Below are 27,377 nucleotides of genomic sequence, written 5' to 3' on the forward strand. Positions count from 1 at the left end.
AATGACAAAGAAATGAAAAGTCTCAGAACAGTATCATTTCAATGGTAGGTTTATTTTAACAGTGGCAGATAGCCCATCAAAAGGAAAATCGAAAAAATAACCTTAAATAAAAGATAGCAACTGATTTGCATTTCATTGAGTGAAATAAGTTTTTGAACCCCTACCAACCATTAAGAGTTCTGGCTCCCACAGAGTGGTTAGACACTTCTACTCAATTAGTCACCCTCATTAAGGACACCTGTCTTAACTAGTCACCTGTATAAAAGACACCTGTCCACAGAATCAATTAATCAAGCAGACTCCAAACTCTCCAACATGGGAAAGACCAAAGAGCTGTCTAAGGATGTCAGAGACAAAATTGTAGACCTGCACAAGGCTGGAATGGGCTACAAAACCATTAGCAAGAAGCTGGGAGAGAAGGTGACAACTGTTGGTGCGATTGTTCGAAAATGGAAGGAGCACAAAATCACCATCAATCGACATCGCTCTGGGGCTCCACGCAAGATCTCACCTCGTGGGGTGTCAATAGTTCTGAGAAAGGTGAAAAAGCATCCTAGAACTACACGGGAGGAGTTAGTGAATGACCTCAAATTAGCACGGACCACAGTCACCGAGAAAACCATTGGAAACACATTACACCGCAATGGATTAAAATCCTGCAGGGCTTGCAAGGTCCCCCTGCTCAAGAAGGCACATGTGCAGGCCCGTCTGAAGTTTGCCAATGAACACCTGAATGATTCTGAGAGTGACTGGGAGAAGGTGCTGTGGTCTGATGAGACCAAAATAGAGCTCTTAGGCATTAACTCAACTCGCTGTGTTTGGAGGAAGAAAAATGCTGCCTATGACCCCCAAAACACCGTCCCCACCGTCAAGCATGGGGGTGGAAACATTTTGCTTTGGGGGTGTTTTTCTGCTAAGGGCACAGGACAACTTAATCGCATTAACGGGAAAATGGACGGAGCCATGTATCGTGAAATCCTGAACGACAACCTCCTTCCCTCTGCCAGGAAACTGAAAATGGGTCGTTATTCAGAGGGGGGTCGTGGATGGGTGTTCCAGCACGACAATGACCCAAAACATACAGCAAAGGCAACAAAGGAGTGGCTCAAGAAGAAGCATATTAAGGTCATGGAGTGGCCTAGTCAGTCTCCGGACCTTAATCCAATAGAAAACCTATGGAGGGAGCTCAAGCTCAGAGTTGCACAGAGACAGCCTCGAAACCTTAGGGATTTAGAGATGATCTGCAAAGAGGAGTGGACCAACATTCCTCCTAAAATGTGTGCAAACTTGGTCATCAATTACAAGAAACGTTTGACCTCTGTGCTTGCAAACAAGGGTTTTTCCACTAAGTATTAAGTCTTTTATTGTTAGAGGGTTCAAAAACTTATTTCACTCAATGAAATGCAAATCAGTTGCTATCTTTTATTTAAGGTTATTTTTTTGATTTTCCTTTTGATGTGCTATCTGCCACTGTTAAAATAAACCTACCATTGAAATGATACTGTTCTAAGACTTTTCATTTCTTTGTCATTGGACAAACTTACAAAATCAGTGAGGGGTCAAATAATTATTTCCTCCACTGTATATCTTTTTTTCCAGATAAAAAAGAAATGTAGTTTGTTAAAATACTTGAAATATGTAGAAACGATTTGATAAGTATTTTTTGCCTTATGGAATTAGAAATGTGCTTTAAGGTCGGCTCACAATGTCTTACACTGTCATTTATGCTTGTTGCTGCAGACCCTGCGAGCGGCTGGTAAGACCTACATGATCTTCTTTGTGCTGGTGATCTTCCTCGGCTCTTTCTATCTGGTCAATCTGATCCTGGCTGTGGTGGCCATGGCCTACGAAGAGCAGAACCAAGCGACCCTGGAAGAAGCGGAGCAGAAAGAAGCCGAATTCCAGCAAATGTTGGAGCAACTCAAAAAGCAACAAGAGGATGCTCAGGTAAGACCAGGTATTCAAATAAGGTTCTATTGGGCCCATTGGGCTCAACCTAGATACCCTCCCCATACACAGCACATCTCATACTGACTGACTGGAATAGTATGGGACTTCATGTAATGCCTAACATTGTCTTACCTGCTTATTTGTCCACTGAGGGAGTTGGCAGTTGATCACGAAACTCGTAAGGACATGTCCAGTGAACGTCTTGGAGCTGGCAGCTGTAGACCAAACAGTACTTTCCAACAGGCCATTTGTTTCGCGTGGTCACCAAAGGTGCTCATTAACAGTACTATTGTTAGTGAACGATCGTATTTTCAATCAGATTATTTAGATCATATTGTATTAAAACACTGAAACTGGTGGTCTAAATTGATCCTGAATGATTGCTTTATTGAAAGTTTTCTTAATTAAATGGTTGATTGGTGTGGCATATTTTTTTCATAGATACCATAGCAACTGGTTAAGATTTGATCGTAAGGTAGGTCCTTTAAGGGTGTGGATAACTCCTATCTATTCTTTCAATCTGAAAGATCTTATCAAAAATAAGATACTTTGCTAAAAATTGCTCTGTTAATGCCACCCTTGGTCTGCTTACCTTCTCATTTGGTTCTTGCTAGTCTTTGCAGTTTTACAGTGTTCTTTATGATTGTCACAGCTGAGATGTGACTGCTGTTGTTTAGTTTAGATGTTTATGTTCCGTGTTATTGTGTGGTGTTGATTGGGTCACTCTATGGTCCTTTTTATTGATTGTTTAAGAAGAAAAATGTTATTTCTACTATTTCAATCTCTACATGTTTCTCATAAGTAATGGCCGAACACCCAGATGATTGCTTATTTTGGTGGGATACAAGGCACCACATGATTTATTTTTTGTTGTATTTAGATTGTGTGATTTATCTTCCTGACAGTTTTCTCCATTTTATAGTATATGGCAGTTTGGTAAATTATGCTCATCATATTTGAGTTGAAGTATTGTGAAAGAATGCTTTCCCCTTCCATCCCTCCTCTTTGAGGCTTTAAGAGACTTTCTTTAGTTCTCTGTTTTCTAACAAGACACTTGCCCTTATTTAGTTCATTTTTTCTCTTAACCTCTCTGTGACCGCCGAACGCACGATGGCGGCCGCAGAGTGGCTCTCTCGTTCCTCGTCCCTGAAGGAAACACAGGGGGCCACCACGATCAGCCTGACTGCTATTTACATGTAAAATGCTAAAAAATATGTGTACAGTGCTACGATCTAGCGCAGCGCTGTACAAAGGACAGCCTTGTCACTTAACTGTCCTTCACAATTGCTCACAATCTAATCCCTATCATAGTCATATGCCTATGTATGTGTAGTGTTGTGTATGTGACATAGTGAAGGGCTGATTGGGGTGGGGGGGGCGGAATACAAGAAACAGGGTTTTATAAATCATTTTTAATAAATAAATAAAAAATTGCAGCAGCAATCAAATAACACCAAAAGAAAGCTCTATTATAAGAAAAGGAGGTAAAATTTATTTGGGTGCTAAGTTGTATGACCGAGTAATATACCGTTACAGTTGTGAAGGGCTGAACTGTACAAAATCGCCTGGTCACTGGGGGGTGGGGTATAAACCTCTGGTCCTCAAGTGGTTAGAGCGAACTTGAGATGAAAGACACCTCAGGTTCCATACCTACTTGGGGCTTCCTTGAGCCCCCTTGAGATTACTCAGTCCCTTATTGTCTCCCCGGGTGGCTCCTGTCACCCGCAATACAGCCTGAAAGCCCGGCCGAGCTGCGCTTTGTCAAGCATGCGTGACCAGACACGCCTCCCTGTAGCGCTTCTGTCCCTGGCAGCGTTCAGTGCCTGCGCAGTAGTTTTTTTCCTAAGGAATAATTTTTCTTCTTCTGTTTACAATAACTTTTTAGCAATTTCACAAATAAAAAAGTATGTAAAAAAGTACTGTCTAAATTACTGTAATTAGCTTGCTTGCTGGTGGTCATAAACTCATTTTAATAATAAGGTGCAAAAATATCACCTAGAAGAAAACTTTGGAGAAAAAGTGAATTGAATAAGGGCCACGGACCAAATGCAATTCACTTTTTCTCATTAGTTTTCTCCAAGTTGATATTTTCACACCTTGGCCCAGATGCCATTCACTTTTTCTCCCGAGTTTTTCCCTAGTAGATAATTTTTCATCTTCTCTTTAAAATAGCTTTTCAGCACTTTGCAATTGAAAAAGTACCAAAAAGTAGTTGAAAATATACAAGCAAAATTATTTAGAATATTTTATTTTTTGCAGGTGGTTTAAAAACAATTTAAGTGGGTAAATATTACCTTGGTGAAAACTCAGGAGAAAAAGTGATTTGCATATGACCCATTGCCATCAATACATTTTAATCCCCCAGCAAGCAAGAACATACAAAAAAATCAAGTTGATAGTACATTTTCGACTACTTTTGATACTTTTGTAATTGTGAAATGCTAAAAAGTTATTTTGAAGAGAAGATGAAAAATGATCACCTAGAAGAAAACTTAGGTGAAAAAGTAAATAGCATATGAGCCATTGGCCATTAACCTGAGTTATCTACTAGGATATAACTTTTAGCTTCTCTGTTAAGTACACTTTTCAGCATTTTACAATTGAAAAAAATACCCCAAAGTTGGTGAAAAAGTACTATCAAATTTATTTTGAGTATTTTCTTGCTTGCTGGTGACTTAAAGGGCATTTCATGACAAGTTGTAAAAATATACCTATGAGAAAACTCAGGAGAAAAAGTGAATTGCATATGGGCCACTGTGTCTATATGAAAGGAGCACGTAAAGTGGGTCTGAGCTCAGAAGTTCCTCTCTGCTCTAAAAGATGAAGTATTAAAACAATCAAGAAAAAAAAATATTTGTTACAACGCACAGAAATCCCGAAAAGCCCTGAAAATTTACTGGAGATACTTTTCAGGGAGCAAAGAAAGGGTTTAAGCATCTGTCTTTTCCTGCACATCCAGCACTGCCAGTGCTGAGGCGCTGTGAGTCATGCTTACTGATTGCACACTTGTTACACCCAACTTTAGCTAAATAAACAAACACAGCTCAGTGCAGCTGATTTGTACAGCATTTCTACTTACAATTAACACTTTTCGGTGTGTTCTTTGAAAGAACTCGGGCCTACTTTAACAAATTATGCCTGCTTTCATGCAATTTTAAACAATCAGATAAAGATAACAAACCAGATAAAGATGAAGAAGTTGTAATCAAAGGTTTGATTGTAGCCACTATAGAGTTACTGGGCCAGTGTCACTGCATAGGAAATAGTTGAGACTTACTGTTTGTACATAGTAATGACTCTGGAAAAAGTCCCAAAGTTTTAAATAATCCTTATGTGTGACCCTAACTTCTTGCTGTGACACTTTCCAGGCGGCAGCTGTAGCAGCACTTAATTTATCCAGAGAGTACAGTGAGGATGGTGGTTTTGGGCCCCTCTCTGAAAGCTCTTCAGAGGCTTCCAAGCTAAGTTCCAAAAGTGCCAAAGATAGAAGAAACCGGAAGAAGAAAAGGAGACAGAAGGAGCTTGGAGAAGATGATGAGAAAGGGGATGATGAGAAGTTTTCAAAGTCGGAATCTGAAACAAGCATCAAAAGAAAAGGCTTCCGTTTCTCCATTGAAGGAAATCGTCTGACCTATGAAAACAAGTTCTCTTCTCCACACCAGGTATTCTTACAGAGCTAATTTGACTCTCATTGGGTTTAGAAGCATACCTAAAAACTCTCAGATGGTCTAATAGCAAAACTCAGACATCAACAATCAGTATGGTTTATAACTATGAATCATATTGTATATTGCACACAATGAGATATTACTAACACATCAGGTCCAACCGGAACACTAATGAATAATACATGACCAACAGAATGAGAAGACAATCTCCAAAGCCCAGTGGCTGCCTCTTAATAATGGTGATCCTAAGGTATTCAGGTCCTAAAGACAATAAACACATAATGTTCATCCAAAATATTTTTGATAGTTTCGGACATTCTTTCCCCAATTTATTGTAGTACCGACAGCGTTCTGCTGTAGGAGAGGGTGATGGTGGAAGTTGAGTTTGAGTAAGCTGCCAGTGCCTTTGGTGGTGCATGCATACTAATAGTGATCAGGCATGTAGCCTTTTCTTATCACTAACGAGCAGTTGGCATAGGTCTGGAGGCACTGGTACAGATTGAAAAAGGCACCTGGAACAATCTGAAAGAATTGATTAGCCCTTTAACAGCCAATTTACTTAGAGGCTTGCAAATGTTTCAGGCCAATTTATTTTAGCACATTTGTTTTCTTATTTGTTACATGTCCCTGCTTTTAATTAGTAATTGTGTATTTATGGCCACTTGTCACTAGGGGGTCAGTGTGAGACAACAACAGAGGACTTCTGCTTTCAGATTCTATATTTTCTGCTAGTAGAAAGAGATCAAAGCTTTTCAACAATTTGGAGCACAACGAGTTCTGCCAAAGTTGCTAATGAGTTAAGGGGGCCTAAGTAGTAAGTGTGTATGGACCTTTAGTCACTGGCTAATGCCTTATAGCTTCCCCAAATGTACATTAAAGGCCATACTCATCCTCCAACAAATGAGGTGTCCGTAGGGAGTAGTGACATAAAGCTTGTCTTGAAGACTTGAGAGGCAAGGCTTACATACAGGGGATAGGCCATCAAAAGGAATTATGAAATGTTTTACTGCTGGAGTTGCAGGTTTTTTTTTAACTTGTGTACAACAAAGCTTACATTTTTTTAACAGTGTTGTTTTGGGTTGCACGCATACTGTTGACATGCTGTAACCTTCCTCAATGAAACCCCTCTGAGCTATTCTCTGTATTTATATTTAGATTTAGTGTTGGTGGGAGGGGTTGAATTTTTTGTGATAATAGTAGAGTGGAGATCCCAGCTCTTTAGCTCTTCAATGTGATTTCCCTTTCTATAACAGTATTCAGCTTAGCATGGCCAACAAGTGTTCTCTGTAATACATGTGTTATAGTGAGTCGACTAGTAGTGAATATCCAAATCGTGTTTAATGCCTTTTAGTACTGGTAGTTTAGAGCCTATTAATTTTACTTTACCTCTTTCATAATCCAGCTAGCAGACAGTTGTTTTATGCTATTTTGGCCATCGTCAGTGCAAGGTTTAAATTATTATTGTTTCGTGAGACGGACTTGATAAGAGTGCTGATAAGGAGTACTTCATTTAAGGACAAGTATTAAAAAGCCACTAGGTTAAATCCTTTGAGGTATGTATTAGATAACCAAAACACTTTTCATGAGGACATATTGGGGGGTGTTAGGGTTTAATAATTTCCTGATCCAACGTCTTCAGGTCACAGTCACGGCTAAAGCACTTCAAAAACTTTCACCAGTGTTGGCATGGCCCACCTCTAGCTCGGCAGCCACCAATGAGGCAGCGGATTTCAAGCTGGAGCAGGCCACAGTAATTCAGATGGGTGTGGTCAGAGTCTCAGCAGTGATCTTGGCAAAAAAATCGCCATGGTCCTTTCTTTAAAAGAAAGCGGAGCAATCACCTACCCGGATGGATGATACCAGAACAGGTAAGTATTTAACCCTAACACCCCATCAATCCTCCATCATTAAGGCAGAGCCTGTAATGACAGGCTCTGCCATTTTTAGCTTAGGTATTCTTTCAGCTGAGCAAAAAGACACTCTTATGCAAATTATTCCTTTATGTCCTTGACAAGCCAGGTATAAATCCAGAAATGTTGGTTTTTAGCACACCTATTATCTATTTATTTTACTGAACTGTATATTCCAACTTCAGAGTTCTTCCAGTAACTTCTTGCCGAGTGTTTTATGTTGATATCTTTTATCATAATTAATAATGCTATTATTTTTCCCCTTATTATGTAGTCCTTGTTGAGCATCCGAGGGTCACTATTTTCTCCGAGACGTAACAGTAGAGCCAGCCTCTTCAGTTTCAGGAATCGGGCAAAAGACATGGGCTCAGAGAACGATTTTGCAGACGATGAACACAGCACTTTTGAGGACAATGAAAGCAGAAGAGGCTCTTTGTTTGTACCAAACAGGCACGGAGAAAGGCGGAACAGCACGATAAGCCAAGCCAGCAAATCCTCGAAGATCATGCCCATGCTTCCAGCCAATGGGAAGATGCACAGCACGGTGGACTGCAATGGAGTGGTCTCTCTGCTGGGTGGTCCATCGGTCCCGACATCGCCTGTTGGACTACTTCTGCCAGAGGTGATAATAAAACCAGCTTCTGATGACAATGTAAGGAAGTTTTAAGTAGTCTATTTGTTGTGGGACTTTAATACCCACAATTCGTAATCTCTCCAAAGCAAAGCCGGATCCTTTGGCAGTGTATGCTGGTTGGTTTTCACAGAATACAGGTTTCATGCGTGGACAGTGGTACCTAATTTTTGGCAGCCAAAATAGATTTTCTTCCACTTAACTTGTTTATGAACAGTCCACATCATAAGGCTCACTGTTGGATTCGTTATAATTGCAATGACTAACAAACTTTGTTCCGAGATTCCGTTTTCTGTATGGCCTAGACGCAAGCTGCTGGCTGTTTTTCAACTTTTTACCTGTATAAAAATACAGCAAGAACAAAAGTCACCTAGCCAGAGGAAGTGGGTTGGAAAGGTGTTATTCACAGTGGCGTAGCTACAGACCTCAGGGCCCCTACGCCACTGGTTAGTCAGCTAAAGGCCATGATGTACTATAGTTATCTCATGAGTTATTTCCCCCTTATTTTGTTGTTTTATTTTTTTTAAAACACTAGAAATCAAAAAAGAATTTAGTTAATGAAGTGACTTGCTTTGAGAGCTTATTTTCTAGCTATACACTGAAAAATGATTACTGTATATACAGCAAAAAATATCCAGAGTGAGAAAACACATGAGAAAAAGTGTTGTGTGTCATGGCCAATGCGAGGAATGGAATATCGGTGAGATCTCATGCGATGGGGTAAAAGAGATGCCAAAGAGAGGATAAAATGAATTAAAATCAATATAGAAGGAATTGAAGAGGTGGCTTACCTCAAGAATGACAAGAAGTGTAATAGTAAAACTGGGTTTACTCAGACAATGGCTTTAGACAATGGTGATGCATTTCGTGGTATATAACCCACTTCCTCGTGTCAAAATTTGTGCCAAAAGCAATAAAGAGAAAAGCTCTGAGCGACGATCTCTGAGGTGCCATTTTATCCTCTTTTGGGTGACTCTTTTCCCCCATCATTTTTCTACACCCTCATTTGGAGGTGATCCATTTTTGCCCCCAGCACTGTTATCAGGCAGGTAGCCATTACTCATTTTTCTCTAAAGGGAGTGACAAGCAGAAGGCTCATCCAAAACATCTGAGTGGAGACAGGACTTCTGTACATGCTTTAACGGCTGGTTGCTCTGAAAAGCAACCCACACTTGAGAGTAGTATATAGCTCAGTCCCCATAGCCCAACTACATTTTATACTGACCTATCTGGGCTCCTGTTTTGTCTCTGTGTACTTTTTAGAAGGCTCAGCACCATCTTATCCTTCCCATCTACAGTAAGAGCTCTTGAGTTGGGATGAAGTAAACATTCGCTCTGTATGCAAATATCTGTTCACAGGAAAACAGTTAATTGATCGTTAGTTCAGGGTTCTGATTTGCCCCTGTACTTTTTTGCATCCTGGTCAAAATCAGTTTGCATACAGGGTGAATATTATTTTTGTTGATCACTGCTTATCAGGATAGCTTAGTGCATTAGGCAAGGCATCGTTACTACTTTATGCTTTCACTATCACAGTTTACCACAGGTAATTTTTGCTGCATTTTTTTTCTGCCTGCATGGAAGCTGCCATCTTGTTTGTGATGTCAGCGCAATGCTCAGCAGCTTGTTAAAACTGCATTCTCCGTATTCCTGCATAAGGATGGTTGGGAAATGTCCAATTCCAACGAATATCCACTTTCCGAGGTTTTTTTCCAATTTCTGCAAAATGCTTTTTATTTTGTTATTTTATCAATCGAATTAGTTAGTTGTAAGAAAAAAATATTTTATGCAGAATCCCCTATTTCTTGCAGATGTATTTCTCTGATTGGCCTAATACTTCCCAGTTCTCAGATAGGTCTAAAATTTCCATGGTAATCTGATTTCCACAGTACAATTCTGCATGCTCTGATTGGTCCAATGCTTCCGAGTCTTGCGATTGTCCTAAAATTTCTCCATCTCGGTAATGTGGAATTATGATTTCTGCATACGGATTTCTCCCGTGGAAAGCTGATTTCCGATCGAGAGAATGGGAAAACAGAAGATCTGACCTGCTTTTTTATCACTTCGTTGGTGGTAGAAAGAAGACTGAAACTGCTGTTAACAGGAAGTGGCTGTATCTCCTGAGCAGCCACGCATTTCTGTACATGGTTCATTAACAAAATGTCCTAATGAAAGGCATACTTTAAGCAACACAAACAATCAGCCATTTCTATGATGAGATGTTCATAAATGGGTGAGCAGGAATTTAAAATGATTATTTTGGCTGTTTTTTATTTTTTTATTTTTGCCCTAGCACAGACCCTTCAAAATCAATCTGTAAAGGCTTTGTTATAAGAGACATTTAACCTTACGCTCTGCATATAGTCGCCATCACTAGAATTTGTCATGTTTTCCCTTCACTCAGCACTGTTCCTGCAGTTTAGATATATTTCAGTTTTGCTCCCGCTAGACCTCTCCCAGGCTTCCTGTGTCATTGCCAAGATCTAAAGATGAGCAAACAATGCACTGTTGTGTGGATGTATCTCATTATTATATTAATGTTTGTTTAGTCTGAGCAAATACCGTAATTGACCAGCTAACAGATTGGAACCATTTCGAGGATCAGCGGACTGTTCAAAATGTAACTTCCGTGACCTGCATGCAATCAGCATATTGTTCGCTATCATCGGCAGTGTAACTTTTCAATTTAATGTTATCAGCAATTATGTCCTGTTTTCTCTGCAGATACTTTGCCCTTGTAGGTTTATGGAGTGCCATCCTGCTGGGCTGACAGCTGCAGCAGGGGCATTTGTATACTGGTAGTATGCGGACCCCTGAGATCTCATTCAATTGCAATTCTTGCCAGCGTTTAGGGCTAGCGACAGTCTGCATGCTAATGTATTAATTCATGATGCAAATGTAATATAGCACTGTGCAAACTTGCTAAAGCAAAAACAAAATGAAAAGAAAACCATTTTTTTTATCAGTCTGACCTTTTTTTGTTTATTTTAGATTGTTAGACAGATTGACATTGTTTATCATCAAAAATAAGGGCAAATTAGGGAAAGTTTTAACCTGACCTTCCTAGGTCAAAAGTCATCTAGCTTATTTCAGGATAGACACTTTTGTTGACTAGGTCAGTTTCAGGGCTGAAACCCACAAGAGCGTTTTTTTGAGCATTTTGGCAGCGCTGCGATACGCTAGCATTTTGCCAAAACGCTCAGCTGATGTTAATGGATGGGGCAACTTCCACAGGAGCGTTTGCGTTTCCCAGAAACGCAAACGCAGGACCTGCAGCATTTTGGGAGCGTTAGCGCTTCAATGTAAAGTATTGAAACGCTAGCAGAAACGCTCAGCAAAACCTAAACTGAGCGGTTTTGCTAGCGTTTTGCGGTTCAGCACACTAACAAAATTAAAAATAATTCACAGGACCAATCAGGATAAAAACGCGAAACGCAAAACGCTGCACAACCGCTGAGCAAAAAAATACACTGTTGCAAAACGCGACCGAAAACGCGCATGAATCCGCTTGCAAACCGCTCAGACAAAACGCTAGCGGTTGCGTTTTGCGGATTTCAGTGGGTTCCAGGCCTGACTGTTATTTCACAAGGTTGCTGTGGGAGGGTTTTTTGAGTCCTTAATGTTAAGAATCATTTGGGCTGGTATTGTTCAGGTGGCAGTGCTGCACGCCTTCAGGTTTATTCAGGTTTAGCAAGCTTGACCAGCTTGCATGAGGGAAAAGGAGGCTTGTTGGAGGGAAGGGGGGAGGGAGAGAGAGAGAGAGAGTGAGGGGTTATAATGCTGTTTTTTATGTAATAAATACATAAATAAATAGTAATATTATAAATCATAAAAATAGTCAGACTAGCCATTGAGTATAAATTATGCATGTGGAGAAACCTAGCTTACCAAAAGCAACAGAAAATTCCTACTAGTGTGCCTAACAAGTGAGATTTAGAGTATATAAAAAAATCCTTCCACTGGCTTCACTAGAAATAATTCTGGAATTGAATCAGAAGAAAAATGTGGTGTGACAATTTTAACGGTTAGAGCACATTATTTCCATATTGATTTGCATCAGGCATCCAGCTCTCTATAAAAACTCTATCTAGCTCTCTTTTAAGGTGGCCACGCACCATACAATTTTATATATATATATATATATATATATATATATATATATATATATATATATATATATATATATATATATATATATATATAAATAATTTTTTGTTATTTTTTTTTTCATTTGAGAATTACAATCAATTTTTTTTAGATTGATTGGAACATTTGAAAAATCTGGCCAATGTATTACATACCTGTATTAAATTTTTCATCGATTTTGAACAAACAAGATATTATTATTATTTAGTATTTATATAGCGCTAAAATCTTCCGTAGCGCAGCACATATATTGTCTTGTCACTTAACTGTCCCTGAGAGGGACTCACAATCTATATTTGCCATAGTCATATGTCATATTTCCATGCATGTATCATGTAGTGTATATATCGTGGTCTAGTGCCAATTTTAGGGGGAAGCCAATTAACTTATCTGTATGTTTTTGGGGTGTGGGAGGAAATTGGAGTGCCTGGAGGAAACCCACTCGGACACGGGGAGATAGCGCCCTAGCTGGGATCAAGATATTGACAATCTATCATACACCATTCCGTTTTCAGAAAAATTGATCAAAAATGTCCTCAAAATGGGAAATTCAATCAGATATTTTAGTTGAAAACATTAAAAATTGTTTTTTAAGTTTTGTGAAAATGTTATTTCTAAAGAGAGCTGTTAAATCAATTGTTCTGGCTTCCTGTAGGAAGAACTTGCTAGCAGAAAACAGAGTGACTGATTCTCCAGCCGCCTTCTGCAGTTGATAACAGGCCCATACAGCTACTAAGGACAAGTACAGGGAGAAATAAACCCATTGCAGAGAAAGATGCTCGCTTCACAGCGCTTTGTATAGGGGATCCATATAGTGGATTAGGACTATGTCTAATGGGCGGACAAGTTCAGATCCATCAATTGTAAACAGCTCCCCAGGACAAGGTGTTTGCACAGAACAGAGAAAACAGAACTGCTGATAACATTGGATTTTAAAATTAAACTCATTTTAAAAGTAGGCAGTCTGATGACTGCATGTAAATATTTGTGAATAGAGACAATGAGATGGGAATTATTCTGGCTTGCATCCAGATTAAATGCAGTTTGAAATTGAGCCAATCCAAATCATTAAATGGTTTTACATCTGCATGTAACAGAGAGGAATGTATTTACATCTCATTGAACATCTCTACTCATGAGATGATGATGATGATGTTTTCATTTTGCGTGGATGCATGATTCAGCCACTCACTGGCCTGCTTTACTTTTGAGGGACTCTTTCAATATGACCTCTGTACTTGTCTATAGACAAATAAGGGGGTAAAATCCTCAAAAGATCCCTGAAATGTTGTAAAGACGCTGGTGCCTACTTATGTGAAGCATGTAAAACAATAGCATTTGGGTTTTTTTTTTAAGTGAATGCATAGTGCTTCTTTATTGTATGTGTTTTACTATTTGCATTTAAATGTAGAAAAACATAAAACAAACTAAAATGTATAACTGGAAACTTGAAATATGGCAAAGAACTATTTCTCTTTTGCTACTTCTTTATCAACTGATATTTTGTGAGCAGAAGAAAGTATTGCTTTTACAGTTGCAGTAAACAAATATTTACTAAGTCTCCAGACTTGGTACGTTATGCTATATCCCTATGGAGCTGTTTTACCTTTACTGGACAGCAGCAAAATACAGTCTTTCTATAACTTTCAGAGCTTACCAGTCATACCAGCAGACGGTGCTCTAAGGAAATAGCATTTCATTTGAGATTTTTTACAGTTTCCTTATTATAAAAAAAGTACTGAAAACAAAAATGCTATACATCCACTTTAAAATAAAAGCAATGTGAGCATCTGCTTTAGAGGAGAGTCTCAGTTCAGCAAACTGGCAGATCTGGTCAGTGAAGGATGGATAATATACACAACGCTAGTTTGATGTCCACCTAAACTATTAATTCTCTGCATTGTTTGTTATTGGTATGAAAAGTCTCTTGAAATGTGGAATTTGCTCATCTTTATGGCTGCCTACACAAAAGATCTGATTTATTGGGGCATCTCCTGGATAGCTTTCTGTATGTTCACAACAGGGCTACAACTAGCTAACTATGCATAATATTTAGATCTGTTTTTGATAGATAAATACAGTACCGCCATGGTACCTCCTCTATGCACCCCTGTGCTTCCAGTGTCCTCCTCTGTTTCCCTGTGCCTTCAGAGTCCCCCTCTGTGCCACCTCTGCCCCCCACTGTGTCACCTCTGTCACCGCATGCCCTCTTTAGAAATCGACTTTCTCAAAAATGAGAGTTCTTTTTGAAAAAAAACAAAAAAAACATTTTTAGACTTGTTCCCACAGAGTTAAATTTCTCATTTTTAAGCCATTCATATCAGCGTGTCATTCATAAAAAATCACTGATATATATAAAACAATCATAAATAGATCTAACTGTACCCTGAAATCTCAGTTACGTGTTCTAAGCAGGAGTGTTCTCTTTCTTTTTTCCCTGTTCCTATTGACTGCTGCTGTTTATCTGAGAATCCGATCACAGGCCCAGCAAGGAACTTGTTGAAAAAGCTATTTAGACAAGATATAATGCTCAGAGAGTGAAACTAGTAGTGTATTGCTCTAACCTCAATGGTTGAAATTTATTGGGAGGACATTCATACAGAAATTTGAGGATCACAATTCAAAGATATTATGAAAATTATTTGTAATAGTTACAGGCTATTGGATTTCAGCATGGCCCCATGGAAAGAAATAGTGTTCTTATTTATGTGCTAGTTTTGCAGACTTGCTTATGATCTGTGGCCTGGAGATGCCTTAGTAAATCAGGTGCACAGAGTCATTATACACCACAATGTAATTACAATTTCTCATGCAATGTTTGTTAGAGATCTTGGCATAAGCAGAATGTATACTATGGGAAAACGTGAGCAAAATTCAAGTTTTTGTTAGTAAATTGAAGTATTTCAGAGCATGACAGCTGATCAATTGCACAGTGCAACACATTTCCTTATCAAAAACTAATGATGAATCAATATGGGCATTTTTGTTCCAGTATAATTTTCGCAAAGGTTTCATATTTCCACACAAATGAGAATATTTTTTCAAAAATAAATATGTCAAAACATGTTCTCACACAGATGAGAATAAACGCAAAAAAATATCTGGGTGGAGAAAATACATTTTCACAAAGTAATTTAATTCAATAGGCATAAGAAAAGACAATAAAGTTCTCATTTAAAAAAAAAAAGTAGTTTGCAAAATTATAATCAGGCAAATATGTAAATTAAGATGCAACAATTACTTAGAAAATTCAAACCCATATCTAGCGAAAGGTCCTGGAACTACTGAATATATTTTAAAGCAGATCCGAGATGAAAAACTATCTATAACAAGTAACTTGTCTATATATTTTATCTAAAGTTTAGATGGTTTACACAGCAAATCTAGCTGCAAACAGCTTTAATATAATTATTTCTTCTTGTGATACAATGACAGCAGCCATGTTGTTTGTAAACATTACACAGAGGCAGGCTTATCTGCATCTTGAGCAAAAAAACCGAATCCCTCCTCCTCCTCCTCCCTCCTCCCCTCTGCCCAGACTTAGCTCCCATGAGCCCTTGCTACTGTCTGAAAATGCCTTGGCTCTCTGAAAACCTGTGGGCGTGGCTTGTTTAGTTTATACGGAATTAGAGTATTAAAACACAAACAAAAAAGTATTTGGCTTGAGGAATGCCCCATAAACAATATGAAAGGAACCCAATTATGCAATGTGTAAAAGTTCATCTCGGATCCACTTTAAGATAAGTGCAAAGTCTATGTGGCTGAAACCGTGGCAAACCAAATTTTACCATTACCAGTGCAGGGGGAGCACTGGCCATTAACCATTAGCACCACATGTGTTACCACGGTAACGTTTGCATTGCTATAGTAACAGGTATTATGCGGTGCATTAACATAGCAACGTGCATGTAAACCCAGTAACCCGCATGGTTCTAAGGCTTAGAAGCCGGTGCTCCCCCTGCACTAGTAACAGTAAAATTGGGGAGGGGGCGGGGGCAGTACCGGAGTTTCCTGCATCAGGCCCCATGAGGCATTCAGGTACTTAGCTTTGGCTTGCCTCACTAGCATCCTTTCTTTTACATAGAGATTTTTTGAAGATTGGTTGACACCTTTTGCATGTGTCCACAGGAGCAAATCTTTAGTTTGTTTCCTAATAAGCTGAACTCTCTTGGGGCCTATTTATAAATGTCAGTCAACTGACCAAAAAACCAAAACACTACAGCTTTTGCAAAATAAGAAAAATAAAACACCTTCTGCACCAACTAATAGAGCCGAATGTCCTCATTAGCAGCCTATGCATTTCCAGGAATGTCCTCGTCTGTGCGAAAATGTGTTTTCTCATTCACATAGACAGGGCTGGATTTTCCATAAGGCACTGTAGGCACATGCCTACAGGTGCCTGATGATGGAAAGGCCGCTCACCCCCCTCCCCTAGTGCCTCCCTTCTGCCTTACTGGGTGCATCTTATTTCGGCGCCGCTCAGTTCGGCGCGGTGAGAGCTGAAGGACAGCTCTCACCGTTGCTGCTAAACTCCGAGGCGGCATTAAATACTATTCCCCCTCCGAGTTGTCGCAATTCGGAGGGAGGTGTAATTCGGGGTCTGGCAGCCGCCAGAGTGCCGACTTACCGCTACTCGCAGCATAGCAGACGCCAGAGCCCCGAATTACTGCTACTCGCCCCGTGAAGCATAGCATTGCTGCTATGGGGTGTCCAGTTTCGGCGCTCGACTCTTAGAGCCACGCACCGAAATCAGCTGATCCGGCCTTCCCTATGCAGAGTCCTGAGCAGAGTGTAGATGAGAGGTTACTCACCCGGCTCTCGGCAATCCACTGACAAGATCTCCCTTCAGTTGGGGGCACTTTTAGCTATCTAATATTTGGGGGTACCTCTAGCTACTTAATACTGAGGGTACCTTTGGCTACCTAATACTAAGGGGAACCTGTGCCTACCTATGCGGGACAGGGGAAGTAGGAGAAAGGTTGCAGTTGGGCCAGCTAGCACACTTGTGGTGGGGGTTTTTGGGTTCGTGGAGAGTGAAATCTAGGGTGGCAGAATATCTGTGCCTATAGGCTCCTGTGATGTTAATCCAGGCCTGCACATAGACATCAATATATTGGTTGAAATTACATTTTCTTATGCTCCTTTATTTTTGTGAATATTCTCATATTCTCACACTCAATATAATGCTTCAAATGATGACAGTGCAATACACAGTTATAGTACTATTGTATTTGTAATTTAAAATGAAACTTGAATTTGCTCAGTTTTCCTTTCATTACACATTGATTGTATGCTTGGCAAGTTTTAATCATGCTTTTTTACAGCTTTAATGTTAAGTTTGTGCACCTAAAACAAATTAGAGCTGAACTTCGATATCGTACATCAAAATGGTGTGATACGATGGTGTGGTCTGAAAAGATTTTTTGCCACTTTTACAACGCCAGTAGCGCTACTTTCATTAAAGGGCAAATTAACTCACACTGAATTACCCCCATGTTGAGATAAACATGAGTACATATAGTAATAGTCTAAAGTCGCTTATTTTCAATACAGAGGTTAATAAATCAAATAAATCAATACTTTGTCTATGCAAAAGAATCAGTAGAACAGCAGTCAAATACTGTTGCGGCTTTTCTGAAAAGAAACTGAAGCCAAAACACTTCTGTTAGGCTGAGGAAATACTGCTGATACCAGAATAGGGCCGAGAAGCTATTATTAATTGTTTTGCAGCAGAAGAAAGCAGCTTTTATGTCACACTGACATGACCACTGTTTAGAATTCCGTGTTAGAAATGCAGGTCTAATGCTGGGAATACACTGTTTCGTTTTTGCCAGTCAATTCTCCTCTCGATTCGTTTCTGGCAATCAGCAACGTGCTGAAAAAGCGACCAGTGTGAACTAGCCCAAAGTTTTGCTAAAATGTATATTTTTGTTATAATGCATACTTCGCAAAAAGTTTACTGTATTATTGTAGGGAAAAAAATCACCTCTGGCAAAATGTATTTTCCAAGGTAAAGCAATATCCCAGATTTTGGCAAGCTCATCTCTTCTCATCAATGGTTTATGGACAGAAAGAAACAGAAATTATGAAACGCACTGCATTCCCTCTTGTGGCAAGGGTGGGTGCACTAACGCCGAACAGGATTCAGTATATTCCTTTCTCCTTACCAACACTTGTATACTAAGAATGCCAATACAGTACACATCCAAACTAATAGGGCCTCGGCCTCAATTCACTAAGCAGTTTAGACTAGTACTGATGGTGTTTAGTCTACTGATGGTTTGGTCAGTTGCATCAAAGGGGAATTCACTATTACCAAATGTTTTAGACCTGTTTTAGACCTGGTCTAAAACATTTGGTAATTAAGTGGGTAAAGCAGGGGAAATGATCAAAAAGATGTAATTCACAAACAAGTAGCTATGGCTGACATCCTTCTCCTTTGATGAGCTCTCATCTGCATACAATTCAACTCCTGCATAATTAATTCAAAAGGTTCCATCCTCACATCTAAAATACCTCACAGAATGACTTTACCTACAGAAATCAGCTGGTCTAATCTCTGTCAGAAAAAGTGGGTGTGGTTACTCCTTGTTTGCCTTTGTGAATTGTGTAATTACTAAATGTTAAACCAGGTCTAAACATTATACCAAACCATCATTAGACTAAAAACCATCTGTAGACTAGTCTAAACTGCTTAGTGAATTGAGGCCAAATTGCTTTCACATTCAAAGTGCATTTAAGATCACAGTATTTATATCTTTAAAAGATACCGAATACAACTCAACGCAGAAGTGCCCAAGTCGCAGCAAATACCTGTTTACCTGCCTTAAGGGAGTATTTTTTCCTGGCACAGTGCTAAACAGATGACATTCAATATATAGGATTAATGAGTTCTGGAAATCTCACCCCTGAGAGTTACAATAATAATAACAGCAGCATCCAAAAGAGTGTACATTCTTTTTTCATTTTGTTTTTCATCCAAAAGATTGTCATTTTTGTTTTATTGTGACGATTGCTGCATGTCTATCTCCCTCTTAAAAATATAGCAAAAAAATGCACTCTTTATGACTCTAGACTTTAATAGCTTCTAAACGAGTCTGTTCAGAAATTTCTGCCTCAAGGGAAAGTGAGGCAAATGATTATTTCCTATGGTGGTGATTAATTGCTCATTCTGCAGCACTCGAGTGTTGCCAAGCAGCTGCCACAGCCCAGGCTAGCACAGTCTACATCAGTATATTTTATTATGACGCAGCAAAAGGCATGGCAAATCGAGCACGAAAAACTGCCACAGCCCAGGCTAGCACAGTCGTTACCTGGATATTTTATTGTTACGCAGAAAAAGGCATGGCAAATTAAACAGGAAAAGCTGCCACAGCCCAGGCTAGCACAGTCATTACCTGTATATTTTATTATAATGCAGCAAAAGTCATGGCAAATCAAGCAGCAAAAGCTGCCACAGCCCAGGCTAGCACAGTCATTACTTGTATATTTCATTGTGACGCCGAAAAAGGCATGGCAAATCGAGCAGGAAAAGCTGCTACAGACTGGTGTAGTTGTTATTAGTATATTTTATTGTGGCACAGCAAAAGGCATGGTGAATTCAGCAGGAAAAGCTGCCACCACCCATTCTAGCACAGTGGTCATCAGTATATTTTATTGTGTGGCAGCAAAAGGCATGGCGAATCGAGCAGTAAAAGCTGCCACAGCCTAGACTAGTGTAGTTGATATTTCTATATTTTATTGTGACACTGCAAAAGGCATGGCAAATCAAGCAGGAAAAGCTGCCACAGCCCAGGCTAGATTAGTCGCTCTTTCTATATTTTATTGTAATGCTGCAAAAGGCATTGCAAATCAAACACTATGGATTGAAAACTGGCCGAGACTTTCAGAGCACTGCAAAAATATAGGCACGATTCCTTCTTACTAAAAATATAAATTTTTTTATAAAGTGACCTCAAGTAAGAATTACACAAAATACCAAATAAATAGTGTCTTGATTTTATATATGGTTTAAAATTTCAGAAATACTTTAGTAGTAATGTACCTTCAAAATGTCAGCAATCCTCATACCAGTGTAATGATTTTTACAAGTGGCGGGTTATTTACCTGAGAGACAAGGCACCAATTCAATATTTTTTTTTTCTCCTAAGTTTTCTCCTAGGAGATCATTTTTAAACTTTTGTTTAAAATAGCTTTTCAGCACTTAAGTAATTGAAAAAGTATTAAAAGTAGGTGACACAATCCTGTCAAAATTATCCTGAGTATTCTCTTGCTTGCTGGTGGCTTAAAGGGCATTTTATTGATAAAGTGTGAAAATATCAAAAAGGTGTAAACTTAGGAGAAAAAGTTAATTGAATTAGGGACCCCATCTCTCCTTCCATACTGGAAATGCTATCTAGAAGTCACATGACATCAATTTCTCCTTTACAAATAAACAGGGACGAATTTCCCATAAGGCACTGTAGGCCCGTGCCTATAGGCGCCTGATGATGGAAAGGCGGCCCACTCCCCTCCCTCCTTCCTTCCCTATGCAGAGTCCTGATGAGATAGTAAATAAGAGATTACTCCACCTGCTCTCGGCATTCAACTGACGAGATCTCCCTCCAGTCAGGGGCACCTCTAGCTACCTAATACTTGGAGACACCTCTAGCTACTTAATATTGAGGTTCCTTTAGCTACTTAATACTAGGGGCCCCTCTAGCTACTTAATGTTGAGGATACATCTGGATACCTAATACTAAGAGGCACCTGTAGCTACCTATGATGGGCAAGGGAAGTAAGGGAGAAGTGACAGCTGGGACAGCCAGCACACTTGCAGTGCGGTTCAGGGGGAGGGGTTTGTAGATTCCTAGAGGGCAAAGTCTAAGGCGCCAGGACATCTGTGCCTATAGGCTCCTCTGAGGTAAATCTGGTAAACAAGCAAGCATTCAAAAAGTCACTGTCCTAATTTTACTGTTCAAAGGAATGGGTTATCATACTGGCTGAAATTCAGCTATACAATATTTCAATACTTTATGGAATACATGACTGAATCACATTATTTTTTATGATTATGAGTTCAGCTTTAATTTGTTGCAATAAAATCCCCTATCACATTTTGTAGAGTGTTCTGCCTAGCAGACCATGGATTTATATACATGTTTTGTGTATAAATGCTCTTATACCTTGCTGTTACACTTTCACTGCTGTTTCATTTCCAGTTGCTGTGTATTCATTTTTCCCCGTTCCTCTCACATCACGCTATTTATACCTTTAAGTATTATATGCAGAGACTCTATAATAATACACCAATAATGAGTTCCATGCTGAACTCAGCAGAAGAGCTGAGCAACCAGTTAGATGTTGTCTTCTTTTGAATGCGCATCATGATTGGTTGGAACTAGTAAATGACTTTGTGTCTGACAGCTGACATGAAGTCCCACAATGATGTCTCGGCATAAATAACTTGGACTCTTTGTTTCAGGGAACCACCACAGAGACTGACATAAGGAAACGGAAGTCGAGTTGTTATCAGGTTTCTATGGATCTGTTGGAAGATCCCACACAGATGAGACAGAGAGCGTTGAGTGTGGCCAGTATATTGACAAACACAATGGAAGGTAATGTACTGCTTGCTAAAAAAAAAAAAACCTCCAGGATTGTGTGAGGTGTGTATGTGGAGTTAGCAAGCATTTGTGCCATGGTGTTCCCAATCTACTGATGTAAAGTCAGAATGTCCTATACCTAAATCCCAGTTTAGACACAACCTATGGTAAGAACTCATTTAAAAAAAAAATGGTATTTCTACTATACTTACACTAAAAAACAAAAATACCCACCACCACTCAGCAAGTTGGGTGGAATGAAGCAATGAATTTGGGCATCAGCATGTAAACTTTGGCACCAAGTGTTCGATTTAAATGTTTCATTTTAGGAGGCTTAGTGTTATGTAATATGGTGTGGTTAGATTTACCACGAAGGGCCCACTTCCACTAGGGCCAAATCCAACCTGAATCTGAAGCGTTTCCCCACAGGTGAGTCAGGCGTACTGCTGTCTATTCCTGCTATGTCTTACTATGCGAATCACACTGCTGTGATTCAGGATGGCATGCTGCAGTTTCCCACAGCACGAACAGGAACCCCTATAGCCGTGCATGGCATGGCTATGTAATTCAGATGTGTACCATCCAAAAGACGCACACCGACTCAGTGGAAACCAACCCTTACGGTTAGGGGTTCAGGAACAGGTGTTATGAAAACTTGTATAATGGGAAGAGGAGTTATGGTTACATCTTAGGAAGGGGATTACCAGGGGTGGGGGGTTGGGGGTACAAGGGTAGGTAATGAGAACAAGAAGGGAGAGGTTAGTTACGTATAAGCAGTGAGAAAGGAGGTCAGCTAGGGTTAGATGATTGACATAGTAGAAGCACCAGAAACCCTGAAAAAAAGTGTCGTTCCTGACCCAGTATCAATCAATGGAACAGCTTGCTTGAAAAGACAGACTACCTATTACACAACTGGACATCGCACTTCCAGATTGTGTCTTCAGGTGAATTTGAATGATCAACTATGGACATCTATAGCGTTCTGTGCATATATTTTTAAAACAGAGCTAAAATCATTATTACAAGTACATCATTGATCATAGCCTTATTTTAATTCAGTCAGGTGGTCAGTCTTTAAATATGCGTATGCTAGCACTTTAGGGGAGAACTCTGGCATGTGTTGAATAAGGCATCCCAATATATATATATATATATAGATAGATAGATAGATAGATAGATAGATAGATAGATAGATAGATAGATAGATAGATAGATAGATATAGGTATAAATGATTTTTGGAATAAAAGCCACTTCCTCCAATTTTCCTGTGGCCACCTTCGTAAACAAAACCCACATACTCTCTAAATCACCCGTGATCAGGGATAGGCTTTCGAGTAATGGTCATGGTAATGAGGCGCTGATTAAACAAGTGTGATCGCAGGTGATGGGGGGGTTAAATTACCCAGAAGTCTGTAGGATAGTGCGCGCTCCATTCTGCATCATAGCCGAACTGTGAGCCGCGTTGCATGACTCACTACCGTGCTTCCTCCTTCAAGCCGGAAAGAGGAAGTACGGTAGTGAGTCGTGGAACGCGGCTCACAGTTCAACTATGATGTGGAATGGAGCGCACACTCTCCTACAGACTTCTGGATAAGTTAACCCTCCCCCCTTACCCGTGATCATTACCATTCCAATTCCGAGTGGCTTTCAGAATTACTCGAAAGCCCATTCCTGCTTGCGATTGACCCAAGTCATGCCATAAGCTTCCTGCCCCATCTTTGGGGTCTTTTGTAGGTGGACTACAGCATCATCACAGTGGCCTGATCTCCTGCAGTGTCTTGTGGGAGAACCGTAGGACATGTGCTCCCAATGCCTATAGGGATGAGCACATGGATTTCACTGAATTCCGAATTCTGCCTTTCACATCGGATTTTCACGATTTTGATCTGAAAGTTAGAATTCGGAATTAACAGAATTCCAACACATAATTTCTGATTGGTGGGTAAAATGACATTAATGTAATTCAAAGTGTAATTCTCAAACACCTTTGTGCATACTTTGCAAACAAAGTCTACTGAGTATGCTCAAGGTACATGAATAAGAAAATTTGAAATTGGGAAAATTTAAATGAAATTGTAACCCACTGTGAACATGCTTTCATACGTTCACTCTAACCATAGCTAACCTTATAGCTTGTGCAAAAATATCAATAAATGACAATTTAGCAATATAGCAATGCAAACTCGAAATTCCCAAAAATTGGAATTCATTCTGAGTTATCTGCAAAATTTTGGAATTTTGTTGGATTCAAAATTTAGTAATTCTGACCATCCCTAATCTCCAATATCTGTTCTTTCCAGTGGGATTGGGAGTGGCTATGTGAACCATCTGCTCATCGTCCCATTCTTTTCTAATTAGAGGAGTTATGTCTATGTTATGAGGTGTTGTGGGTGAGTCACTGGGTATTTTGGAATGCAGGACAGGGTGCCAGGGTTTTAGGAAGGAGTGGGCCACGCTACTCAACCTCCTAAAAGTAATATTAATGTGAGCCTGAAAAAAGTTAGATACTCACCTATGGAGAGGGAAGGCCCTGGATCCCAAAGAGCCTTCCCGGTCCTCTCTCTGTGGCCTCGGTTCACTGCTATCCCCCTGTGAAAGTCATTTGGACAAATTTCGGAAAATCCTTGTGAAGGCTACTGAATTATTCGTATCCTCGACCACTCCCATAGATGAGCAAATTTGTACTTCTCATGCACTAGCACGCATGAGCAAAATGGATGCTTTGGAAACATTCCGTGGTGAGAGTTCTTCCAAAGCCTTTTGAGGACACCCGAAGGCACAGATTTTCATGGGGGGGCAGTGGTGGTCCTAGGGCACGTAGAGAGGTCCATGGGAACCAGAGCTTTCCCTATCCAAAGTTGAGTGTCTATCTTTTTTCAGGTATGCTTTAGATTTGCTTTAAGTGTTTGGAGTTGGATGGGCTTTGCATGCCAAAACACATCAAAATAATTTCCAGCTTAAAAAAAAAATCTTAAAATAGATATTACAATATATTATTATTTTTTTCACTCAGAACTTGAAGAGTCCAGGCAGAAGTGTCCTCCATGCTGGTACAAGTTTGCTAACACCTTCCTTATTTGGGACTGCACTGACCAATGGCTGAGCATAAAGCATATTGTGAAACTAGTTGTAATGGATCCTTTTGTGGACCTGGCTATAACAATCTGCATCGTTTTAAACACGTTATTCATGGCCATGGAGCATTACCCGATGACAGATGAATTTAACTATGTCCTCAGTGCCGGAAACTTGGTAAGTGTGAAAAAAATGTATTGGTTCAAAACAAAACCAAAGGTGTATATATAAACCACAGCATTGCATAATCTAATTTAAAATGTACTGGAGACCTGTAGTCTGAGGAACAAGAAGGCTGGTTGGATCTGTTCTGATGGTCGCACTCCCGTCCAAATATGAGCTTGTTTGTACTGGACATGCGCAAGTAAAGTCTGCACATGCCCAGTAAAATTAAGCCACTCCATACACGTGCCAGCATTACAAGCTCCTATGACTTGGGAGTGAGTTTTACAAAGATGACATTACTTTGGGTAAAAGGTAGGGTTTAGGATATATAAGGGGTTGGGATTCCGTTTTTTCTAATTGTATGTTAAGACAGGCTTTAATTCCATTTGAATTATTATTTCTTTTTTTGATACAACCTCAGTTCAGTTGCTAGTCTAAAGGCGGCCACTAATGGTCCAATTTCTAGCGAAAAATTGTTCGAGCGATCAGAAATTCTGATTGAATTGGTTGTAAATAATTTCTGTTGATGGGCACAATGGATTATGAACGAATATAAAAACAGTGGTCCGTTTGGTTTTTCGTCGAACCAAAATTTGAACTTTCTTGTTGGTTGTGATAGATAGAAAGCAAATATTAGTTCGTTGATGGTGTAGTGAACAATTTCACTTCCGATCAGAATTTCTGATCACTCGAACGATTTTTCTCTAGAAATTGGACCGTTAGTGGCCACCTTTAGTTACAAGAGATAAGAGATCAGGTACTGATCCTGAGTATCTGGGCTCCTAATACACCACCACAAGCAATTTTTGGGTCACAGATTTATGAGATATGACTAAATAAGAATAGGAATCTAATTTCAGGGAACTGAAAGCAAAATCATAATGTGAGTTGGTGGGCCCAACAGCACAATGACATTGAAAGCCACAGAACGAATATGGTTGAGAATGTGTGTCCTACAAGAGGTTCCAAAACCCATAAGTCATTGAAAGAGTGAATAATGCAATCTTATGCTGCCCTTCCTATCCTGCTGTCCTAACTGATGATCCATAAATGCTGTCTCTAGAGTCCTGGAAAATACCATATCCTTGCTCAATGGGAATTCCAGATTCCCCGCTAAAATCAATTTTTAACTTCAAAAAGGTCTTAATCTTGCATTCCTCAATGATAAAACAGGCATGTTCCTTGATGAGCCAAGAGACTCGCAGATGTCCAAAGGACCAGTAGTGAAAGGCAAATGAGATTAAGTTCTTAGAACATATTAGTTCTTGAGGACTTGTTCAGTACTAATGAGAAAGAAGGATTAAATGCAGCAATATTATAACAAAATCTTTTTAATTATCATGTAAAATATTGACTGTTGGTTGCATGAATTCTAGAGCGTGAAAAACATTTCAATCCTGTAACAGTCCATCAATGAACTTGATGTCATTTTATTTTATGCAGCCTACATATATTATTACAGCCCTAGAAGCCTGCAAAAATATTTTGTTATTTCCCCCATAGCTTTGGTCATCTTAGAACTAGGACCTTATAACTGTACTAAGATCAGAAATGCTGCAAGTGGAAAAAAAGCTGTACAGTGCTGGTCTCTGGATTCAGCTTATTTTTTTTTTTTAGCTGCAGAAGCCTTACTTCACATAAAAGGGTAACATATGAGAACTTTGATGACCAAACGGTTAGATTAGATTTTTTTCTATTTATGTCTGGAAAGGGGTTTTAAGTTTTATTTCTGACTGGACTTTAAAGGTGGCAATACATCTAGCTACTGGCCCGCCAATCGACCATCCAATTCAATAATTATCAAGCCATTGTGCTGGATAGGGTGTGCAGCGGTTATGGTAAGCGTATCGGGACGAGCGACAAACATGATGAAACCCCCTAAATTATCTCCCCTAATATCCACTGTGGACCCCCTCTTGGTGTCCAGTGCAGTGTACATTACCTGTATGTGACCGCCGCTGGGTCCAGGCTCTGTTCTCCTCCCATACACACTCCCCACATGGTTGCCGGCGTACATGTGGGCGTGTGCATGAAGTAAAAAAACACGCCCACGGTACTCTGGCAACCACATGGGGCATGTGTATGGGCGGAGTCCAGAGCCAGCGGCGGACACGGACAGGTAATGTATACTGCACTGGGCACTGGCGGGGGGGGGGGGGGTGGATGCAGCGTCACAAGGCCGATTTCGGACCAATTTCAGAATGAAATTAATCAGGAATCAGCCTGCGGTGTATGGGAAGCCAACGT

General features: G+C 39.8%; 1 protein-coding gene across 5 annotated transcripts in view; it reads left to right on the top strand.

The window, feature by feature from the left end:
- LOC137524995 (sodium channel protein type 2 subunit alpha-like) overlaps positions 1-27,377 on the top strand; it is a 351,655-nt gene that overhangs the window by 207,102 nt on the left and 117,176 nt on the right. For 4 of the 5 annotated variants that reach the window (XM_068245607.1, XM_068245605.1, XM_068245606.1 and 1 more), the window contains 5 exons: positions 1,741-1,947; positions 5,319-5,612; positions 7,803-8,180; positions 21,769-21,904; positions 24,904-25,142. In XM_068245607.1, the coding sequence (XP_068101708.1) occupies positions 1,741-1,947; positions 5,319-5,612; positions 7,803-8,180; positions 21,769-21,904; positions 24,904-25,142 (1,254 nt within the window). The remainder of the gene's footprint in view (positions 1-1,740; positions 1,948-5,318; positions 5,613-7,802; positions 8,181-21,768; positions 21,905-24,903; positions 25,143-27,377) is intronic. The other variant, XM_068245608.1, reaches the window with a different exon arrangement.

Source organism: Hyperolius riggenbachi, chromosome 7 (genome assembly GCF_040937935.1).
Source record: "Hyperolius riggenbachi isolate aHypRig1 chromosome 7, aHypRig1.pri, whole genome shotgun sequence".
NCBI lineage: Eukaryota > Metazoa > Chordata > Amphibia > Anura > Hyperoliidae > Hyperolius > Hyperolius riggenbachi.